Here is a 20,263-nt window from a genome sequence, read left to right on the forward strand (position 1 = left end):
AATTAGCCCTCGTCACATGAACCCACCCATATTGCAAATGTAAAATTTCCTGTATATCACAAACATCTTTCCTCCAAAATCACCCCTGCAAAATTGGGGTGAAGCAGGGAAGGTGTTTTTTTTTTTTTTCCTTCTTCTCTGGCATAGAAGCATGTAGACACTGTGCTGTAATACTGTCAAGGTGGCTCTCAATTCTCTCTGGCTGCAGCAGCACAAGGAACAAAGTCCTGTGTTAACCTTCTCGCAACCATAGCTATTGGCTGAGCACTGTAGCTTCTGTTTGAAATGGTAATTGAGCTGACTTGGAGCAAGTGAGCTGCTGCTTGCACTCTGTAGCATCTTAAAAAGGCTTGCAGTGGAGAAATGCCACTTTGTCCTTGTAAGTGTCTAGGACAGGGGTGGGCAATTATTTTGGTCCGAGGGCCGCTTACCGAGTTTTGGCAGGCTGTCGAGGGCTGCATGGGTAGCCCTTTCCCTTGGCAGGTACCCCGCCCCCTGGTGACCATCCTGGGACTAGCGTCCCAATGTCTTGGGACCAGTGTTTCGGGGCCAGCACCGGTGGGGCCCAAAGTGAGGTGCAAGCTGGCAGGGGTCTGTGGAGCTGGGCTGGGCTGCACCAGCAGGGAGATGGGGGAGCTGGCCTGGCTCCGTAGAGCCCCTGCCAGCTGGGACCCCATGCTTCTGCCACCCTGCTCTGGGCCCTGCCGGCACTGGCCCTGGGACACCAGTGCAGGCCTCATGCTCCCACTGGCTCCCCACCCACTCGCTGCCAGTGCCCCCCAGCCCCACGGTACAGGGAGGGGCAGCGCACAGCCCCGACCTCCTGCTTGCCGGCAGAGAAGAAACTGATGCTGAGTGTGGGGAAAAGCAGCCCCTCGCCCACCCAGTGGCTGGTGCTCCCTGCTGCAGCCACTCGCAGGCACAGACAGCCCCAGGCTGGCAGTGGGGCCAGGTTGCAAGGTGGTGTTGAGCGCGGGCAGGGGGGGTGGAATCAGTCCCTCCCCATCTCATGCCCGGTGCCCTGCACTGCAGCTGCTCGTAGCCAGTGTGGGGCTGCCTGTGCCTGTGAGCGGCTGCAACAGGAAGCACCAGCCACTTTGTGGGCAACGGGCCGCTTTCCTCCGCACTGGGAAGGAACGGTGGGCTGTGAGCGGCTGCAGCATGGGGCACCGGCCACGGGGCGGGTGAGGGGCCACTTTTCCCCTCCCCCCATGCTCCTTTCCTGCCTGGGGTCCCCCTGGCCCTTCTCCCTGCCTCCTTACCTGAAGTTCTGGTGCAAGGCAGCCTCGTGGTCCCAGGCTGTGGGGGGTGGGGCCGGGTGGGCCCTGCTGTTGTGGGAGCCCACCAGGCTTCCACAGGGTCCTACTGCCCTTCGTTCCTGTCATTTTTTACAGGAACCAAGAGCAGATAAATATTAATTTTCTACATTTTTTTAGGGGCCCCATGGCCCAGATTGAATGGCCTCATGGTCTGGACCCGGCCCGCAGGCCATATTTTGCTTACCCCTGGTCAAGGGGTAAGCCTTGTTGTTCTCCTGCTATACTAGGAAGTTTCTGTTGCCTCCTCTAGACTGTCACTGGAATGCCACATTTCGTGGACACTTTGTGTTTCCAGGAGGACCTATTCTGTGTCGTGCTGTCAGCCATGATTGGAAAATCTGTCTTTCTACATTTTTGCCTTTCAAAAAACAAAGGGGGAGTGCCTTATTTGGAGGAGGGAGGGATGGGGAGAGTGTCTGTACACATATGCATATATTTCATAGATTTCATAGACATTAGGGGTGGAAGGGACCTCGGAAGATCAAGTCCAGCCCCAATATGTTTGTACATACATGCATATACACATGCATATGTGTGTACATACATGCGTGCACACACATTGGTTTATGATAATGATGTCTCTAGGGCCTTACCAAGTAGTATGATGGAAGGAAAATTACCTCTTTACCCCCTCTTTGTGCTATTAAGTCACCAGCTTGCTAGATTGAAATGTAGCTTAGTCATCCTTATAAAAATATCCTCACAAGAGGATCTTTAAGAGCACCAGTTTCCTTAGTCACCCATATTCCTAAACTTTGCATATTGCATGCACAGATTCCTTTTGAAATGTGCTCCAACAGTTACCTGGCAGATATTTCATTTATGTGATCAAAAGACTTCTCTTATTCTATTTGAAGCTTGAAGATATGGTCTTACTTATTGTATGTCCATTTACATTTTTCACAGCTCTTAAAAATCTATTCTCTTAAGACTTCAGTGAATAGTTTTGAGGTTTAATGCAACCTAGATATTTTAATGAGTGATGTATATTAAAAGTATGAAGTGTTATCTGTCATGCCTTAGGAGAAATTTGACTGTTCATATCCAGCAAAGATTTCAAACTTGGCTGGCTGTCAGCAGTATGTAAGTGTTTCAGTTTTGGTGTTATGACATTTACTTTTTCAAATGTTTTGAAATGAAATATTGTTACACGTGATTGCAAATTGCATTTCTCTGAATTCTCCTTTATCTAATGTGGACTCATTTGCCAGACATTATTTTGTTCATCCTGATGTGTTCATTCTCGGTTTGCTCTCCCCCCTTCCCCAGTATGGACCAGTTTGTGTCACTCTAGGCCGTCAACACATTCACATGAGTCTATGATACAGTTGAGCTAAATTTTATCTGACATAGTGAGTGTGTGGCTCACAAAAGCTTATAAAACTTTGGTTTAGTTAATCTGCAGGTGTCAGGGTGACACAGGGCCGGTCTGCAGGCTGAACTTGACCCACAGATTAGCCCTGTATTCTGGATACAGCACATGTCCTAGAGCAGCTGGAGTGGGCACTACATGTGGACAGGTTCTGCTCCACAGGACTGTGGTGCATAGTTCAAGCGTGCTATGACCTAAGGTTGTGCTGTACACAGCTCTGCTGCTCTGAGCTTTGGCAAGTGTCTCATGCAATGCGAAGGGCTGTCTAGTACACTTCACATGCTGCCAATAGGTCGCTCTGAGACCCAGAGACAGCAACCAGAGCTGGATGATAGAGCTCCACAGGCTGAATTTGGTGCTTGGGCCATATCTTTGACACCCCTGAGTTAGTCTGTAAGGTACAACTCTACCCTACCTTCTGCTTTGATGCTGAATGAAGCAGGATTAAAATATGGAACAATTTTACTATTATTTGTATTGCTACAGAATCATGCAGACAAGTTTAAATCTAATTGTTGATGTTGGTATCCTCCGATACAGATAAAATTGTTACATCTGTTCATACCCTCTGCCTGCTAAGATGGTTTGGGTCCTTTTTCTTCAAACCTGTAAAAATAAAGGATTGTCATTATTTGTCTTCAAGTTTGGCTTAGAGCCCCCAAACAGAAATCAAGATCATCATGTTGGGTGCTTTTAAATTCAGAATAATATCACACTATCATGAATTTAGTATCTGATTTTAAAATCAAGGTCCAGCAGGTGGGCTTTAAATGTAAGAATGTGTATATATTTCAGAATGCTATGTCATTTCAAGTAGGGCAGACAGAATTTTCCCATTTTCTGCTTGCCATCCATCTCTGATCAGAGCATTAGCTGGCAATGCATTCAAAGTGAGACTGAGAATCCTTATGAGGAGAAGAAAATACTGTTAAGTGCTTCAGTGTAAACTGGTAGTTGATTAAGTATGTAAATTTTGTTTGAAATTAAAATACAATATTCCTATTGCCATGGTTCAGTTCTGTTTTAAATTATAGGTGAGGATGTACACTAGTTCCTAATTGCATTTTAATGCAGTTCATCTAACTTAGGTTACCATTATGAAACAGCACTCTCCTACAATTCAGCTAAAGAGGTTCAAGGGTTGCAGAAGCACTGCAGAAGTATTCTCCTAGGTGTATCTGGAAGTTTAGTTCCATTCAATTGCTTGTACATATCCCACTAGTGAAACTGCTGTGAACATTTGCTATTGGAAAATAGTTTTGCTTTTTTAATATTGGGACCCCGCTTCTGGGAGGTACGAATATAATATTTAATTTCTTCAGAGAGAGAAAATTGGGTCATATATAAAATATTGTTAACTTGCAGTACAAATATGCTCACACTGCATATTATTTTTTTGTTTGTATGTTTTTTAGGTGAACTAAGAAGTACTAATTTACAACTTTGGGTTACTAGTACCAGTTCATTTTAATTGGTTAATAAAAAATGCAGAGTAAACTAAAGAATTATGTTGGATTCTTAATGGTTCATATAACTTGTGATAATGTTAAGCATAGTGGAGGGGGACAGTAAATGTGATGCTAGAAACAGTATTGTGAAATGAGCAGATGCTGAATTAAAACATGGATACTGCTGAACTCCTTGACAATGGAAGTCCTACCCTTTGTGACTGAATAGTTGCTTGGTACTTGAAGCACTTTTATAAATAAACTTGTCTGATATAATTTTGCTTATAATATCTTTTATGTTTATTCTAGCATGTATATGGAACACTTTGGGCTTTATCAAGAATGAATAGAGTAGGATCTTATTATCTAGCCTTAACAGATTTTAGTGTGATTAAATTAGGCTGTCTCTTGTTTTTTGGATTTACTATGTTGACCTGAATCCAAGATGACCCTGAATTTAAGATAGCCTCCAAATAATTTGATTCTGTACATGGAAAATTTTATACATTAGTTTTAATCTTCCATGTAGAGACTCTAATTATTGGAGGGTCATTTTAAATGCATACCCCCACCCCTGCAGCCTATCAAGCTGCACCAGGAGGCAGGTGGTAGGAGAAGCAGTAGGGGGCAGGTGAGAGAGTAGAGGGGGTCAGTGGTGAGGGAGCTGAGCACCTTGCCTTATGCCTGCCACTCGCTTGCACCAATTGTTGCCTGCCCCCTTGCTGCCCATCTCCCCCCTCCCATTTGCCCCCCACACCTGTAACCCCCCTGCTACCCCAGCCTCCCCACTCACTGCCTCTCTCCCCTCGTCCCTATCACTTCTGTCTCCTGCCTGCCTTCCTCCACCCCAGCCACTTATACTTGCTCCAGCTGCAGCAAGTTGTGGCTCTGCTCCAGCCTGGAACGCAGAGCAAGTGCTTGCTCTATTCCAGCTTGGCCTGGTGGCAGCTGCAGTTGTGACGCTGAGGTTGGGGCTGGAGGGAATAGCAATGGTAAGGGTCGGGGGGGCATAAAAGAAGCAGAGGCTATGGGTTGGAGATGTGGAAGAGGCTGCAGGGAGGGGTAGGGGGCAGGCAGGGGCAGTGGTCGCAATTCCAGCCCAGAACCCAGGTCAGGGGTGGCACGGGGGCCTCAGATGCTGTCTGTCCCATGTCCCTCCCATCATTTTGTACTCAAATCCAAGATTAGTGTTTTTCTCCCCCACGTTAAATGGGGTAGGGGGGCTCATCTTGGATTCAAATAAATGCAGTTGATCCATTAGAGTAATAGATTGTTAGATCAGGACGGACTGCTATGATGATCTAGTTCAGGGGTGGTAAATTTGTGGCAAAGGCATTTTCTGTGTGACATGGCAGATCATGGAGGAGGCAGGCAGCACAGTGGCAGATAAGGTAGAAAGAAGAGAAGGAGAAGGGAATCAGAGCAGTATTGGGCAGGGTTTTAGACTAATTTGTGGCACATCTGCCAAAAAGTTTTCCTCCCCCCATCTAATTTGATTACTTGCAAAATGTTTTCCTTAGGAATTGCATGAATTTATCCCTGACAGCAGTTTGATAGTCCTACTCAATATTCACCCATTCAAGGAATCATGTTATCTTCTTTTGACCACAGCAAGGCAGTCTGAAGTAATGGTCAGCTGTGTATCCATCATGATCCTGAACATATTTTCTTTCTTTTTTCCGCACCCAGTCATTTAACCCAAGATGGACTCCCCCATCCTACTTATCCAGCCTACATTCTTCATTCTGAGTTGTATGACTGAACATTTGGCCAAGTGAAAATGCCTGTTGTTTGGTTGTTAGTAAGTAATCCAGATTGCTCTCTGTCGAGAGTTGGCAACCTGTGGCCCACAGGCCTGATTCAGCCTGCCAAGCAATTTATCCAGTCCATGAAGCCCAAATATTGACAGCATTTTGGCAACAGGGATGATTCTGCATTGTCTAGTGATGGGTGGCTCTTGCATGCAGCAGCAGTTGGTGCCAGGGAGAACTAGAAGAATGGTGGTCAGGTTGCTTTCGAACTGAACTACATTATTTCAGCCCGCTGCCCCGTCAACGTTGCTGACCCTTGCTCTATGTCAGTGACCATTTCTTTTCATTATTTACTATGTTCCCAATCTTTGTATGCGTAATTTTATGATTTTTTTAGGCCATTGATTGAAGAAAATTAAGTAATGTGCTTTGCTTAATTCTACCCACTCAGTTAGAGTACTGTAGCATTAAGAAAGGATTAGAAAGTAGGGACCCAAAATGTACTTGCAGGTCCTGAGTGTACACAGCTAGTGAGGATTTTCTCTATTTTTTATTTTTTATTCCTTTTACCAATATTTAGCTTTGGTTTGCTTTGGAAATATAAATTTTCTACTATGAGCTAAACATGTTTCTTATTGAAGTGTTTTAAAAATGAAAACCTGAAAGAACTAGAAAATTTGGGGGGGAAATGTTAAAATGAGTTGTGTTCCTGGAGGATTCTCCAGAGCTCCAGATAATTACTTTTTCCTGTGTACAAAACAGGCATGTATTTGTTCCTGCCTTATATGGCACTGATCCTTTGAAATTGGTGGAACAACGAGTAGCAGAGTTAGCTATATATTCCAAGTGTTTGTGGAATTAGATTCTGTATAGGCAAATGGTATCAGTGTTGTGTAAGTTAGAGCTAAACTTAACTGGATTGACATTGCAATAAATTCAATGCAGGCTGAAGTAAAAGTTCATTAATTCGGATATATAAAGGCAAACTTAATAATGGACTGATCTTGTTAGGCAATTTACTTTAATTGATAGTCTCATATCTTGATTCATACTTACAAACTTTAAAATATTTTGTCCTTTACTGCCTCGGTAGGCTTTTTTCTGTAGTGCATGTAAGTGCTAATTTTCTGCACAGTGATTTATAAGGTTGACAATTTAAGAGTTAGTCCTCTGTCATAATCTTCTAAAGCTATTTATTTTGATCATCTAGAAGAAACTCAGCAGGGCACCTCATTTCCCTGTGTCATGGGTAGATAGCACATCCGTTCAGAACAGATAGATTTTATAAGTTGGAAGATATAGAAAATCATAAGTTACTGGAGCCACTGTTTCTACTTGTGCACCTTAGCATTACTTTTTGAATAACTAGTGAAGTTCAAAGCCTGGAGGTGTCCAAAGCTTTATTTATGTGAGCTTTCAAAAGATCTCAGGAAACTTATAATTAATGGAAAATAAAACAGAAGGCTCCTTTATTTTTGTGCTTCTTTGTTGTTAAATGGTATTTGTTGGAAGTAGACAAGTCCTGCTATTTGTTCCAGTAAAAAGATTTTATTTACAGCTCAGAAGGTTATTTCTGGGTGAAATTAGTTTAAACACAAAATCATATTTTTTCTTTTTGTCTGGCTGTGTGGGTTGATACCACCTTTTTTTAGGTGTCACTTATTTGAATCTCAGTTCAGAAAAGCACATTGCTAGGTGTTTAACTTTAAGCATCTTAAAACTCTGGGGAGGAATGCTTTTCTTTATCAGGGCCTTGAAGCTTGTATACAATTTTGTGAGCGATAGCTGGTATTTTCTTTTTACATGTACCAACTAAGGTGCTTCAAAACTTGAAATGTAGATGCTATTTTAAAAAAAATAGAGTATTTACTCTGTGTGCATGTCTGAGAGAGAGTGACATAGTGAGCTGTGTTAGAAAAAGTGGCAGTGAGAATATTTCAGTTACGTTGCATCGTATCTTAGGTTTATCAGCTAAGATGGTGCTAATGATGGCATCTAATGTTACATAATGCCTGGATCTTAATGGTACCGTTTAAATTGCTCTGGATATTTTAATATGAGTGGTAGTTTTGCTGTGATCTAAATCCAGTGTAGTGCGCACTGTGAATCTATCCTTGTTGTGTGTCAGGACCTAGGGGTCAGGCACAACCACTGTATTCATGCTTAACTGTGTTTATTAAACAGTGGATTCACTATGATCATGAAGTCCTAATATCTTTTGGTGCTGCTCTGACAGAGATAAGGAACATGAGCAGGTGCCTGGACAGGCTGTGCTTAGAGTGGGAGACTTCAGATTTGAGAGGAAAGAGGCAGATTTTTTACTTCATTTGCAATCCCGCTGTTGTGGTACAAAATCAGTATTACAGTGCAAATTCACCAGGATTTCTTTCTGCAGTTATTAAGCATGTGGATACAGTGAATCTAAAAATGTGCCACTTACCTTGATTCATCAGCACTGTAAGTGGTGAACCCTTAGCTTATCCATTTCTTTAGGGAACAGAGGAAAGGAAATGGAACAATATATTATCTTCCAAAGATGGAAAGCTAGGTATAAACTCCACTAGAGTCTTAAATGTCTGGACCATTTCTGTTTGTGTTATTTGATGTAAACAGTGGCCCTGGGTTGAAGGAGAGGGAACCTCCTGCCTTCTCACACTTCCCTGCAAACCCTACCCCTTTTGACTGTTCAAAGGAATGAAACCAATCTGATATAAAAACAAGAACATTTTGTGTAATGTTTGAAGTTCAAGAGTTCTTCTTTGGAGCCAGTACAGTCATTGATTTTTCTCTCTGCTTCTTTTATGAATAATTATTGAAGTATCATAACTCATATTGTCCACATTGGAGTTGCTTGCTTTTCATGTTCTGGAGTTTAGTGTCTCCTTTTAACCCCGATGTTCAAATGAAGGAGCATGCTGAGGGCAATAGACATACAACACATTTACTACAGGATAATTTACCCTGGAATTTACAGTGTATTTTATGAGAAGCAGATACACAAGCCGGCTGCCTGCTCTATAGGCAGCAGTACAGCACATGGCCACTAGTGAGATAAATGGCTATTTATACTGAACAAATTGTAGAATCATAGAAAATTAGAGTTGGAAGGGACCTCAGGAAGTCATCTAGTCCAACCCCCTGCTCAAAGCAGGACCACCCCAACTAGATCAGCAAGCCAAGGCTTTGTCTAGCTGGGTCTTAAAAACCTCCCAGGATGCAAATTCCACAACCTGTCTGGGTAACCTGTTCCAGTGCTTTACTGGCTTCCTAGTGAGAGTTTTTCTTAATATCTAACCTAAACTTCTCTTGCTGCTACTGGAGACCACTGCTCCTTGTTCTGTCATCTGCCACCACTGAGAACAGTCTAACTCCATTTTCTTTGTAACCACCCCTCAGCTAGTTGAAGGCTACTATTAAATCCCCTCTGTTTTCTCTTCCTCAGACTAAGTAAACCCAGTTCTCTTAGCCTCTCCTCAGAAGTCATGTGCCCCAGCCCGCTAGCCATTCTCATTGCCCTCCTCTGGACACTCCAATTGTGTCTATATCCTTTCTGTAGTGGGGGGCCCAAAACTGAACACACTACTCCAGATGTGGCCTCACCAGTGCAGAATAGAGGGGAAAAATCACTTGCCTCACTCTGCTGACAGTGCTCCTATTAAGGCAGCCCAGTATGCTGTTAGCATTTGCAACAAGGACACACTGTTGGCTTATATTCAGCTTATTGTCCATTGTACCTCCCAGGTCCTTATCTGCAGAGCTACTGATTAGCCAGTTGATCTCCAGCCTATATTGGTGCATGGGATTGTTCTATCCTAAGTGCAGGACGTTGCACTTGTCCTTATTGAACTTCATGAGATTTCTTTTGGTCCAATCCTCCAATTCGTTGAGGTCTCTCTGAATCCTAGCTCTACCCTCCAGCATATCTATTTCTCCCCCCCAGGTTGGTGTCATCTACAGACTTGCTGAGGGCACACTCTGTCTCATCTTCCAGGTGGTTAATGAAGATATTGAATAAAATCGGCTCCAGGACTGACACCTGGGGCACTCCACTACCTACTGGCTGCCAACTAGACATTGAGGCATTGATCATTATCCTTTGAGCCTGACGATCCAGCTAATTTTCTGTCCATCTTATAGTCCATCATCCAACCCGTACTTCTTAGTTTGCTTGTGAAAACGTTGTGGGAGATCGTATGAAAAGCCTTGCTAAAGTCAAGGTGTCTCGTGTCCACTATTCTCACTGCATCCACAGAGCCAGTCATTTCATCACAGAAAGCAATCAGGTTGGTCAGGCATGACTTTTCCTTGGTGAATCCATGCTGACTGTTCCTAATCACCATCTTCTCCTTCAAATGTTAAAAATGGATTCCTTGATATTTCCAGGGATTGAGGTCAGGCTGACTGGTCTGTAGTTCTCTGGATCCTCTTTGTTCCATTTTCTTAAAGATGGGCATAATATTTGCTCTTTTCCAATTGTCCAGGACGTCTTCCAATCACCATGAGTTTTCAAAGATAATGGTCAGCGGCTCTGCAGTCACATCAGCCAACTCCCACATCAGTGTTGGGTACATCATGTTTGGCCCTGTGGACTTGTACACATTCAGTTTTCTAAATAGTCTCTAAACTGTTATTTTGTCCCTGGCAAGCTGCTCATTTCCTCACCAAACTCTGCTGCCAAATGCAGTAGTCTTGAGCTGGCCTTGCCTGTTAAGACCGAGGTAAAAAAGGCATTGAGTACTTCATCCTTTTCCACATCATTTGTCACTAGGTTGCCTCCCCTGTTCTGTAAGAGGCCCCATGCTTTCCCTGATCTTCCACTTGTTGCTGACATCCTTGTAGAAACTCTTCTTGTTACCCTTCATGCCCCTTCCTAGTTGCAACTCCAGTTGTTCTTTGGCCTTCCTGATTTCATCCCTGCATGCCCAGCAACACTATTGTACTCCTCCCTAGTCATTTGTCCAGGCTTCCACAACAAGCTTCCTTTTTGTGTTTTAGCTCACTGAAGAGTTCTGTGCTAAGCCAAGCTGGTCTTTTGCCATACTTGCTAGTCTTCCTGCACAAATAGCTACTCTGAAATGAAGTGGAGTAGGGAAGCAAACATATGTTTATTCTCTAGTAAATCACCCAGGGTAAAATTGCTACATATTTTCTCTGGTCTTTTTACCTTGGAAGAGAGAGTCTTACACCACATTAAGATTGTTCATTGTGTGTCTCCTTCACTTTTACAGAGTTTATTGTATAATAAATGGGTCATGTGTCTGCACCCCAAGTATGTAGTAGAAAATCATCCACACTTGCAAGACTCTTATCTCTTGCTATAGGGACTTGAGAACACAGTGGCAATGGTGTTTGGATGTAAACTGTCATAAATTAAAGTTCAAATGGCTGTGTTTTTGTAGATACTTGCTTATAAAAGCAGGATTGGCTCGGTAGTACTGTTCATCATATTTGTGATATAAGTAGCCAGGGTGGTGTTCACTGTATTGGATATGGATATTTGGCTTAATGTGTTGATTTTCTAGCTCTGGGGAATTGGGTAACTCTTTCATTGTATAATTGGTCATCTTCCATAGGCAATGTAAAGTAACTGCCCTTGATTTACATGTAACAAGCTATTTAAAAGTAATTGTATAATGTGTTTTAATCATAGCATACAATGTAGCTGTACAATATTTAATTTAGTCTCTTTTTTGACCATGGGCAGAGAACTGTCTAGTTTCACTAGCTCAAAGCTTATGTTTATACTGCTTCCCATCCTATGCATACATACTACCCCAAGCCACTTGAATTAAAATACTGCTAATCAGAGAGAAGAGTAAAAAGTGCAAAGATACTACTAGCCATTGCCATTTCAGTGTAAAGCTTTTTAAAATTTAGCTTCAGTTTAAAATATATATTGTACTTTTTTAACTGACTTGCACATTTTTTTCATGTTTTAAATCCTTTGCGGTGAATGGGGGTTTCTCTTACTGTGGAACTATGCCTAGCGGAATGGGTTCTTATTCTAAGTGTCTACATTGTATCAGACTACAAATTATTAAAATTAATTCCCTTTGCTTTGGCAAAGGGAGTATAGGACTTCTGCAACAGTCATCTGCCCATTTTTGTCCTTTGGCCTGCTGCTTAACTTGGCTCAATTTCAGTCTAGCTTCCTCTAGTTTCTGGTGTATTGTCCTTCACTAGGCCATTTTTGGTCTTCTGGAGGGTTCCACTGTAGGGCTTGTCTCAGCTCATTAGTATCTGGCCAACACATTTCCATTTTCTTTAATAGGAATTTAGATGAGTCTGCCTTGCATTCTTCTTTGCACCTTCTCCCTTACTATTCTTTCCATCCACTTAATTTCTAAAACCTGGTACTGATGTCAGTTCAAAAAGTCTTTCAATCCATTATATTTAAGTAAACCAACATTGTATTTGTGTTAGAGGTCAGGTGTTTGACTTTCACGCTAGTTTCAAGAGAGTAAACGCTTAATAAGAGTATGTAATAGACATTTCTTTGAGACCAGTGGTACTTGACCAGGGTACCAGGGCACCCTGGGGTGCCATGAGATCCTTCTAAGAGTGCCGCTCATGTTTGGTGGGCAAACGCACAAGACACAAGATGAATGCAAATTTTTCAAATAGAAATTCATAGTGTTAAAAATTTCTGACCTATTGTAGAGCACTTGCAACAGAAGAATTGCTCTATTATTTTTCCATAGTAAAAAATGAGTGAAAAATAAGAGCTGGCATTTTCTGAGAAGTGCCATGAGTCTTATGAGAAGTTTCGTAGTTTCATACTGTCTAGGGTCAGAAGGAGAAACTATGAAACTGTGTGTTAGAAGTGTCTCAATTCTAAAAAGTTTGAGAACCACTGATTTAGAACCATTAAATCATGCCTCTGACAAAGGGGGGTCCTTGTTCTTTGCTTTAAGGTGAATTCTGTTTCACAATACTGAGTTTCCAGTTGCTGAAAAACACTGAAACAAGTATCCCTTTATCATAAATGGACAGAATTCTAAGGCCTAAGAACTATGTTCTTGTTAAGTGTCTTCATACACAACTCTTAGTGTGTCGGAAATTGGTTGATATGGTTGCAAATAAAAGTAAAGGGAAATAAATATCATGATGAGCTCCATGTTAGGACTGGTTTAACAGATACTTTTTTGCAAACAGCAGGAGAGATGAGCTCTTGCCTCCCTCCAGAGAAAGGGATGGAGAAACTGATGGTTACTGTGAGGTTAGTGAACTGTTACATACAGGTTGTTAACGGCTAAGAACTGATCTCTGACAGAGGAGAGCACGGTCAAAACTGATAATGGGAAAGATGTTGAGGGGCAGGGGGTGAGGATGGTGGTATGTGAATGGAAGAAGAGATGAAATCACAGGTATGGGTGAATTGAAATTATCAATGGTGTAACTTTGCAGTTTTTTTCAGGGATTATCACAGTGTGATTGTGAGTACATGTAGCATTTGGAATAGATGAGCAATTTTAAGGAAGTCAGAAATATGGGCAAGTGGTTCAGCAAATTATTAGGGTGAGAGAAGATGTGGACTGTAAAGGGAAATTCAGATCTGACTTTCTTAATGCAAAAAGTGGCCAGGGAAAGGGACACTCTGAGTTTAGGATGACTTCACTGAAAAAGATGAAGGACTGGTCCAAGTTCTTCATTAAGGTTGCCAAACTGGATGCATTAGACTGTTAAAGTAGCAGGAGTTCCTTTTGGTGGTGTTCATCTGCAAGAGTAACAAGGGAATGATGCACTTAATTCATGTGTAGGTAGAGTTGAGGGAGGCATTTAAAGCCTTAATGAAAAGGAAAAGCCAGCTGTCACCAGTTTAGCAGATAGATAAATTTGCTTTTTAATAATACCTGGTTCCTCCTTAGATAAGTGGAGATCAGTGAAAATTCATAACATAAAATATTACAAAGTAAAGATGACTGTGTAGTATACAACAAAAGGGGAAGGCATGCATGTGAATATCACTGGTGCCTATTACAAATACCTGTAATAATATTAAATGGCCCAGTAAATGTGCCTTAAACTGCATTTGGTTTTTTTGTGTTTTGAACATTAGGTTTATCCTGAACTGCAAATTACCAATGTGGTTGAAGCCAACCAGCCTGTGACAATCCAGAACTGGTGCAAAAGGGGACGGAAGCAATGCAAGAGTCAGCCTCATATCGTGGTTCCCTACAGGTGCTTGGGTGAGTGGTGTTCATTTTTACATCTACAATTCTTTTTTTCTCTCCATGGTTTATTTAAAGCTGTCTCTTTCCTTTAGATAAGGGTTGAGAGTGTGTTTTCTCAGGAAGGGTCAGCTTTTACTGTGGGTTTGAATGGACCCAGCTGTAATGGGTTCGTTCTCCTTTTTGGGTGCAAGTGGAATGCCTCCATATTATAAACAGTTTGGTGTTATCAGACACTGGTGAACATTAAGCTTTTTTTCTTTTGCTTCAGGTTTTGTATTTTCTGTATTTTTCTTTCTAGTTTTGGCTCTACAGAAGTGAAACACCTATGTTAAGTGAATTCCAATTTCAAATAAATTCAGCTACTTGGCAGTGGTGAGAGTTGTGGATGGTTCCATTGTTGTCTGTATGGTTTAGATTAAAAATACTATAATGCCTCAGTTGAAAGCTACTTGAATTCAATATTTTTTTTATAGCACACAGGAGACTGTAAAATGCAAGAAATATTTTTTATAAATAAGATTGGGCTATGATTGGAAAGGTCTTGATACAACTGTTATTTACTTGAGACTTTGCTGACAGAAGATCATTATGCTAAGAAACATCTTGGCTATAAAAAAACAAAAGCTGAAGATTAGTATTTAATGGCTTGTTCCAAAAATTAGTGGTGTCTAGGGAGCACAGGGATTTTATTGCTCTCCATGTTGGGCATTGAATATTGTACAATTTTTAAGCTGTGCTCGGAAAATAGCACTCCAAGAATGACTAACATTCAAAAACATCTAAGACATTTTGAATAGATTATCTTCTTGGGAGAAGGAACTGTCTAGAGGGCATAGACTCTTGATAGTGTGTCCTGTTTTTCAGCAAGTGTCCCACCGTACAGATGAAAACATAAACAAGATTAAGGGCCTGTAAAATGGGCACTTGTAGACTAGGATGAGCATCTTATTATAGAATCATAAAACTCATGGATAGAAAAGTGCTGCTGGGTCAGCCAGTGGCAGAAGAATTTATTTGATCAAATTTCATGTAAGTGCACTTGCTTTAATTCAAAAAATATGTTAGTGGAGAAGCAGGATAGCAGAGCTGTGAAACCATTTTTTATTATTTATTGTATTGCCATAGCAACTGAAGTCTCCACTCACGATTTGGGACCTGTTGAAGTAAGAGCTATACAATTACATAAAAAGAATTGTTTGCTGCCTTGGATAGTTTATAATATAATTTTAAAGTGTCATACAATGCCAGCCCAAGAACAAATGGGTATAAATTAGCTGTTAATAAATTTAGTCTGGAAATAAGAGTTATCTAATCAATGCGGAAGTTTTGACCTCATAACTCCTATCTGGTTTATGAAAGGGTTTACATGAAAAGGTTGTCTTTGATAGCAAGGACTATTCTGGATGATCCAGAATATCCTTTTAGTTTCACTTTCCTATGAGAAATTAGTCAGAAGGGACTTGGGTGTCCAGCTGTCTGATAAGGTACATTAGAGTAGGACACGGGATGACATTTTTCAAGGTATTAAAACACTTAACTCTTAGTAAAATCTGGTCCTTATCTATTATTCTGTATCATGGATAGCTGCTCCCTCCCCCCACCCCTTCATTAGAGTTGCATCCAGATAGAACAGGGGTGGGCAAAATACAGCCTGTGGGCTAGATCTGGCCTGCCAGGTACTATGATCCAGCCTCCGGGCACCCATCAACTAATAGTACCTCGCTCAGCCCATGTACCTTGCTCCCACACTGGTGTGCGGAAGGGCCTGGCCCAGCAAGCGCACAGCTTCCAGGTGAGGCTGCTGGTGCCACTGCTGCAGCTGCCTGGGGACCTGCTCAGCTTCCTTGGTGTCCCACTCACTCCAGGCACCAAGTTGAGAAGTGGAGGGAGGGAGAAGGGGAGCTGCAGCTGGGTGGAAGCACGGAGCATGGGGCGGGAACTGGTGGCAGTGCAGAGCCTGCACCTAGAAGGGTGGTGGGAGCATGGAGTTTGGGTGGAGCCTTGACAGCTCACCAAAAGACATGCGTCTCTCTCCAGCTGAAGTAATGACCTGTTCCTGAATTAGATTATATGAAATGCCATGGCATATAGATAACATAAGGCCTCAGAATTATGTTAAAATGATGCTGTGATTGGGACCAGGGGAATTTTATGTTACATCCCAAACATTGTGCTTCCTCCCACTCCAGGTGTACATGGCAGGAGGCTCAGTGTTTGGAATGGGGCATAGTATTTTTCTGGTCCCAGTCACAGCACTCCTGAGCTCCCAGCCTGATTAGGTTCATTTGAGACCCAGAAGTATTGGGCTCAGATATGACAATTAGCTGCTTGTCAACCTCAGCCTTGACTGTCCGGAGTCCAGTTCAAGACCTGGAGCTGTTTGGGCAGGTATGACAGTCACCTAATTATTAGCCTATCCTTGGGTAATCCAGCTGCATGCTTGGCTTCTAGAAGTCCCAGGGTACAAGGTGGATTCACAGACCCCTCTCCAATTCCAGTGTCCCCATGCCCTGAGACATCATGTATTCATGCTGACCTTTTGTTTATAATAATGCGGTTGGCAGATCTCTTCCCTTTGTCATTATATTAAAAAAGGTTTGTATTTTTGGTTGGTTGGTTTTTAAACCCCAGAGTCTGAGAGAATTACTTTGTGATTTGTTACAGTTTTGTCCTCCCACAGATTCAGAGTAGTTGAAATTTAAAAATAAATAGGCTTGATCCATATTTTTTTCGTTTTTCTTTTTAGAAGTGCCATTATGAGAAAAATACTTCAGAATGTTGATAGGTTGAAACCAGTGGGGCTTTAGAGAGACTTCTGAAAACAGTGGTGACATTCTGGCTCTTTGAGAATCGAGTATAGGAGCCCCATGAAAGCCACAGGAGAACATTGCACAGGGATCTTGCCTTCAGAGAGCTCCTTGAAGAGCAGGGGCCTTAATTAAGAGAGCTTTACTTTGGAAGTTTTAAATGCTTCTGCTCTAAGGACCTTTGGGAAATGATAGGGAGACAGTCCTAACTTGCTAAAAGTTTCTCAAAGAACCATTGTAAAAGCTTTCTAATTATATTTTCCATGTGAGAAATAGATTCAGTCTACTGAACGAGCCCATAGTTGCTTCTGGCTTGGCATACATCTTACCCAATGGGCGAGTGGGAGGAATATGTCTGCTTCCATGCCAAGACATCTTCACAGTCTATTGGCATGCCTTTAGCCAAGACTTTTTGGGACTTGAGAATGGAGTAGATCATTTTAACACTTGGCTGTGTTCTTATGCTTTCTTATGAAACTCTTTGTTATGCTAAATGGCAGTTGTGGAGGCTGCTTGTAGCAAAGCAGTCTAGTAATATTGATCAAATTTATTGGATTACATAGCTCTTATTTTCTTTTTCTTCAGTTGATGTGACTAAAGCATGTAATCAATATAAAATGGAAATAATGCTAAATCAAAGCCCATTATCCGAGAGAGAGCCTCTTGCTCACTCTGTGACTACTGAAATTTTCTTTGAAGAAAATAAGATTTAACTTAATGAACAAAAAATAGTATCCATTTTGCTTGCTTGGTTATGTAAATCAGCGTCTGGGTGTTAGGTCCGACAGTATTTTAAAAATCACTGACTTCATATAAATGATCTCATTCAGTACATCTAATTTAATGATGTATCTATTATATGCCAGTTCATGGACGCATGGGATTATTTTCAGGATTTCCGTTTGCTGAGAGAGGCAAGTTTTTTATGAAAGGGAAAATTGTCAAGGAGCAGTGAGTGAGCTTTTGCTGCCTTATGAGAACACTTGTCTTATCAAAACATTTTCTTTTATTACCTTCCCATTGTTGGAAAGTGGCTTGTTTCAGAGCCTGTTGATTATTATGGTTCAAAGCTTCTTTTCTTGCATCACACACAAAATATGGATTTATATTTACCTAACAGTAAAGCTAGTCAGATTTTAGGTGGCTTTTGAATAATTCCATGGCTGCTTTAGTTTCTTTATTACATAAATAGTATCCATCATGCATCTTTTGGAGATTAAAGGGTTGTATTATGCTGTTTAAGAGGAAGAAATGTAGTGCTTCAATTGCATAGTTATGAGATATAATGCTTCTGTGGAGTTTAGAGAAGAATAGTAAGTCATAGATGAGCATAGTCAGTGTCTCTTACTACCTGCCTGTCATTGTGTGCTGATACACGCACATTGCACCCCTCAAATGTTAAGAGGGAGGCATAATGATCAGGTAGTCTGACATCCCTCAGCACAAAGCTGTGGCATCAGTTCAAGTTTTTGGGGCTTTGGGTTTGTTTGGGTTTTTTTGAGCCAGAGCATACCTTATCTTTTTAGAAGGATATCAAGAATAAAGTGTTGACTCCATTAAAGTCAGTGGCCTTGCAAGTACCGGGGGAAAAAAATCACCCTGAATTTTCTCCACCTTGGAGCAGTGAGAACTGCAAATAATGCTGTCTGGCTTTCTCACTTACACCTTCTACTCTTGCAGACAGATTGTTTAAATCAGGCTTGTCTAACATATGGCCCATGGGCCGCCATGCGGCCTTCCAAGCCATTTTCTGTGGCCCATGGTGCTGCAACGGGAAATGAAAGTAAAGGCTGTTTACTTTCGTTCCCACCCCTTGTCCCTCCCGCAGCCCCTCAGCAGCTTCCTAATGGCTGCTGAAGGGCTGGGGAAGTGACAAGGTTCCCACACGCACCGTGTCAGCTTGACGTTGCCAGTGCTGTGCGGCTCCTCCCCTCCTCTCTCATTTGACAGTGTCTCTTCCTTGCCCCACCCCTCCCTTCCTCAATTGCATGCCAGCTCCTCCCCTCTCCCACATTACAGGGTTTCCATTCCTAGCCTCACATCTCCTTTCATTTGCATGCCAGCTCTGCCCTGCGCCGGTCCCTGCTGGCTGCGTGGGCTGGAGCAGGTCGCATTGCAGCAGGTGGGCGGGCACAGGGGGCGCAGATGCCAGCTCGGAGGGATGCTGCAGCCGGGCCTGCAGGAGATGCTGCTGCTGCTGCTACTTTGACTGTCGGGGCGGGCAACCGGCGCCGCTCCTGACTCCCCGCATCCCCCCGCGCCCGCAGACATCATGCTGGGGGTGGTGAGTCCTGGGGAGGGAGGGACCCCTGCTGCTTGGGCTTGGGCTTGGGCTTGGCCTGCCCCAGGGGAGAGGGAGCAGGGGGGTGTCCCTTCACATCCTGCACCCCCTTGTAGAGTCCCCACATGTCCCCCTGGCTGCTGAACCAGGGGTGCGCAGGTGTGGAGCATCCTTGAGGCCGCCCAGGTGTCAGGGAGGACACGGCGGGGTCAGGTGGCACCCCTTGATCCCCGGCACCCCCAGGCTGTGGCCGGATTGGACAGGCTGTGCGAGCGCCCACTCCTGCTGGACCACTGGGTGATAAAAAGTTCATGATCCGGCCCCACATTCAAAAAGGTTGGACACCCCTGGTTTACATTATGACTGCCTTTTGTGTTTCTATGTTGAGTGAAACAAGATAGCACCCTCTTTACCTTCTCTGCAGGGGAGCCTGTATATTGTCAAATATCAAATCCTTGGATAAAAATGAGCTCACACTATTCAGAGAATAGAGATGAAATTTTGTTTACCATTAACAAAGTCTACTGCAGTGGCCACTGGTTATGTACCATAGCTTTGAAAAGAATGAGAATTGCTAAAGGCCAAATAATATTAAAAGCAAATTTTTGTCTTTGTCATGTCATTTTTCCTTATTAAATTTGTAATTGGAAATCATAGACCATTACTGTATATTTTTGAATGAATTCTGACACTGCAAGCTGCTAAATTTAGATGCCGTATTCAAATAGTGTTTGAAATACTAATCTTTATACTTAGAATATTGTTAGTTTGTGATAAAGTCAAAATACATATTTTACTGAATGGCTAGTAAGCATGTAAAATAGATTATGCTGTTCCATAGTGGAAATTTGGAATGACATAAAGAAGAATAACGTAAGTTTTTTTTGTTCTAGTTTTCTAAACAAATTGCTTTGGCTGAAAATATTTATTAACTTGCTCTGTTTGTTCCTGTAATGTTTCTTAAAGCAACTATTCACTTGATATGACACAAAATTCATGATCTTTTTACTAAAGATTTTCTGTGCATGCTAGAAATCTGTAGCTAAATATTTTATACCAAGCATATGCCTGGAATAAAGCATTTTAAGTATACATAGGCACAATTTACTGA

The 20,263-nt window shown here is 42.2% G+C and overlaps 1 protein-coding gene across 5 annotated transcripts in view; it reads left to right on the plus strand.

Moving 5' to 3' along the window:
- APP (amyloid beta precursor protein) overlaps positions 1–20,263 on the plus strand; it is a 494,720-nt gene that overhangs the window by 192,190 nt on the left and 282,267 nt on the right. For all 5 annotated transcript variants that reach the window (XM_019524043.1, XM_019524047.1, XM_019524048.1 and 2 more), the window contains one exon: positions 13,950–14,079. In XM_019524043.1, the coding sequence (XP_019379588.1) occupies positions 13,950–14,079 (130 nt within the window). The remainder of the gene's footprint in view (positions 1–13,949; positions 14,080–20,263) is intronic.

Source organism: Gavialis gangeticus, unplaced genomic scaffold (genome assembly GCF_001723915.1).
Source record: "Gavialis gangeticus isolate Ggan-Ray unplaced genomic scaffold, GavGan_comp1, whole genome shotgun sequence".
Lineage (NCBI taxonomy): Eukaryota > Metazoa > Chordata > Crocodylia > Gavialidae > Gavialis > Gavialis gangeticus.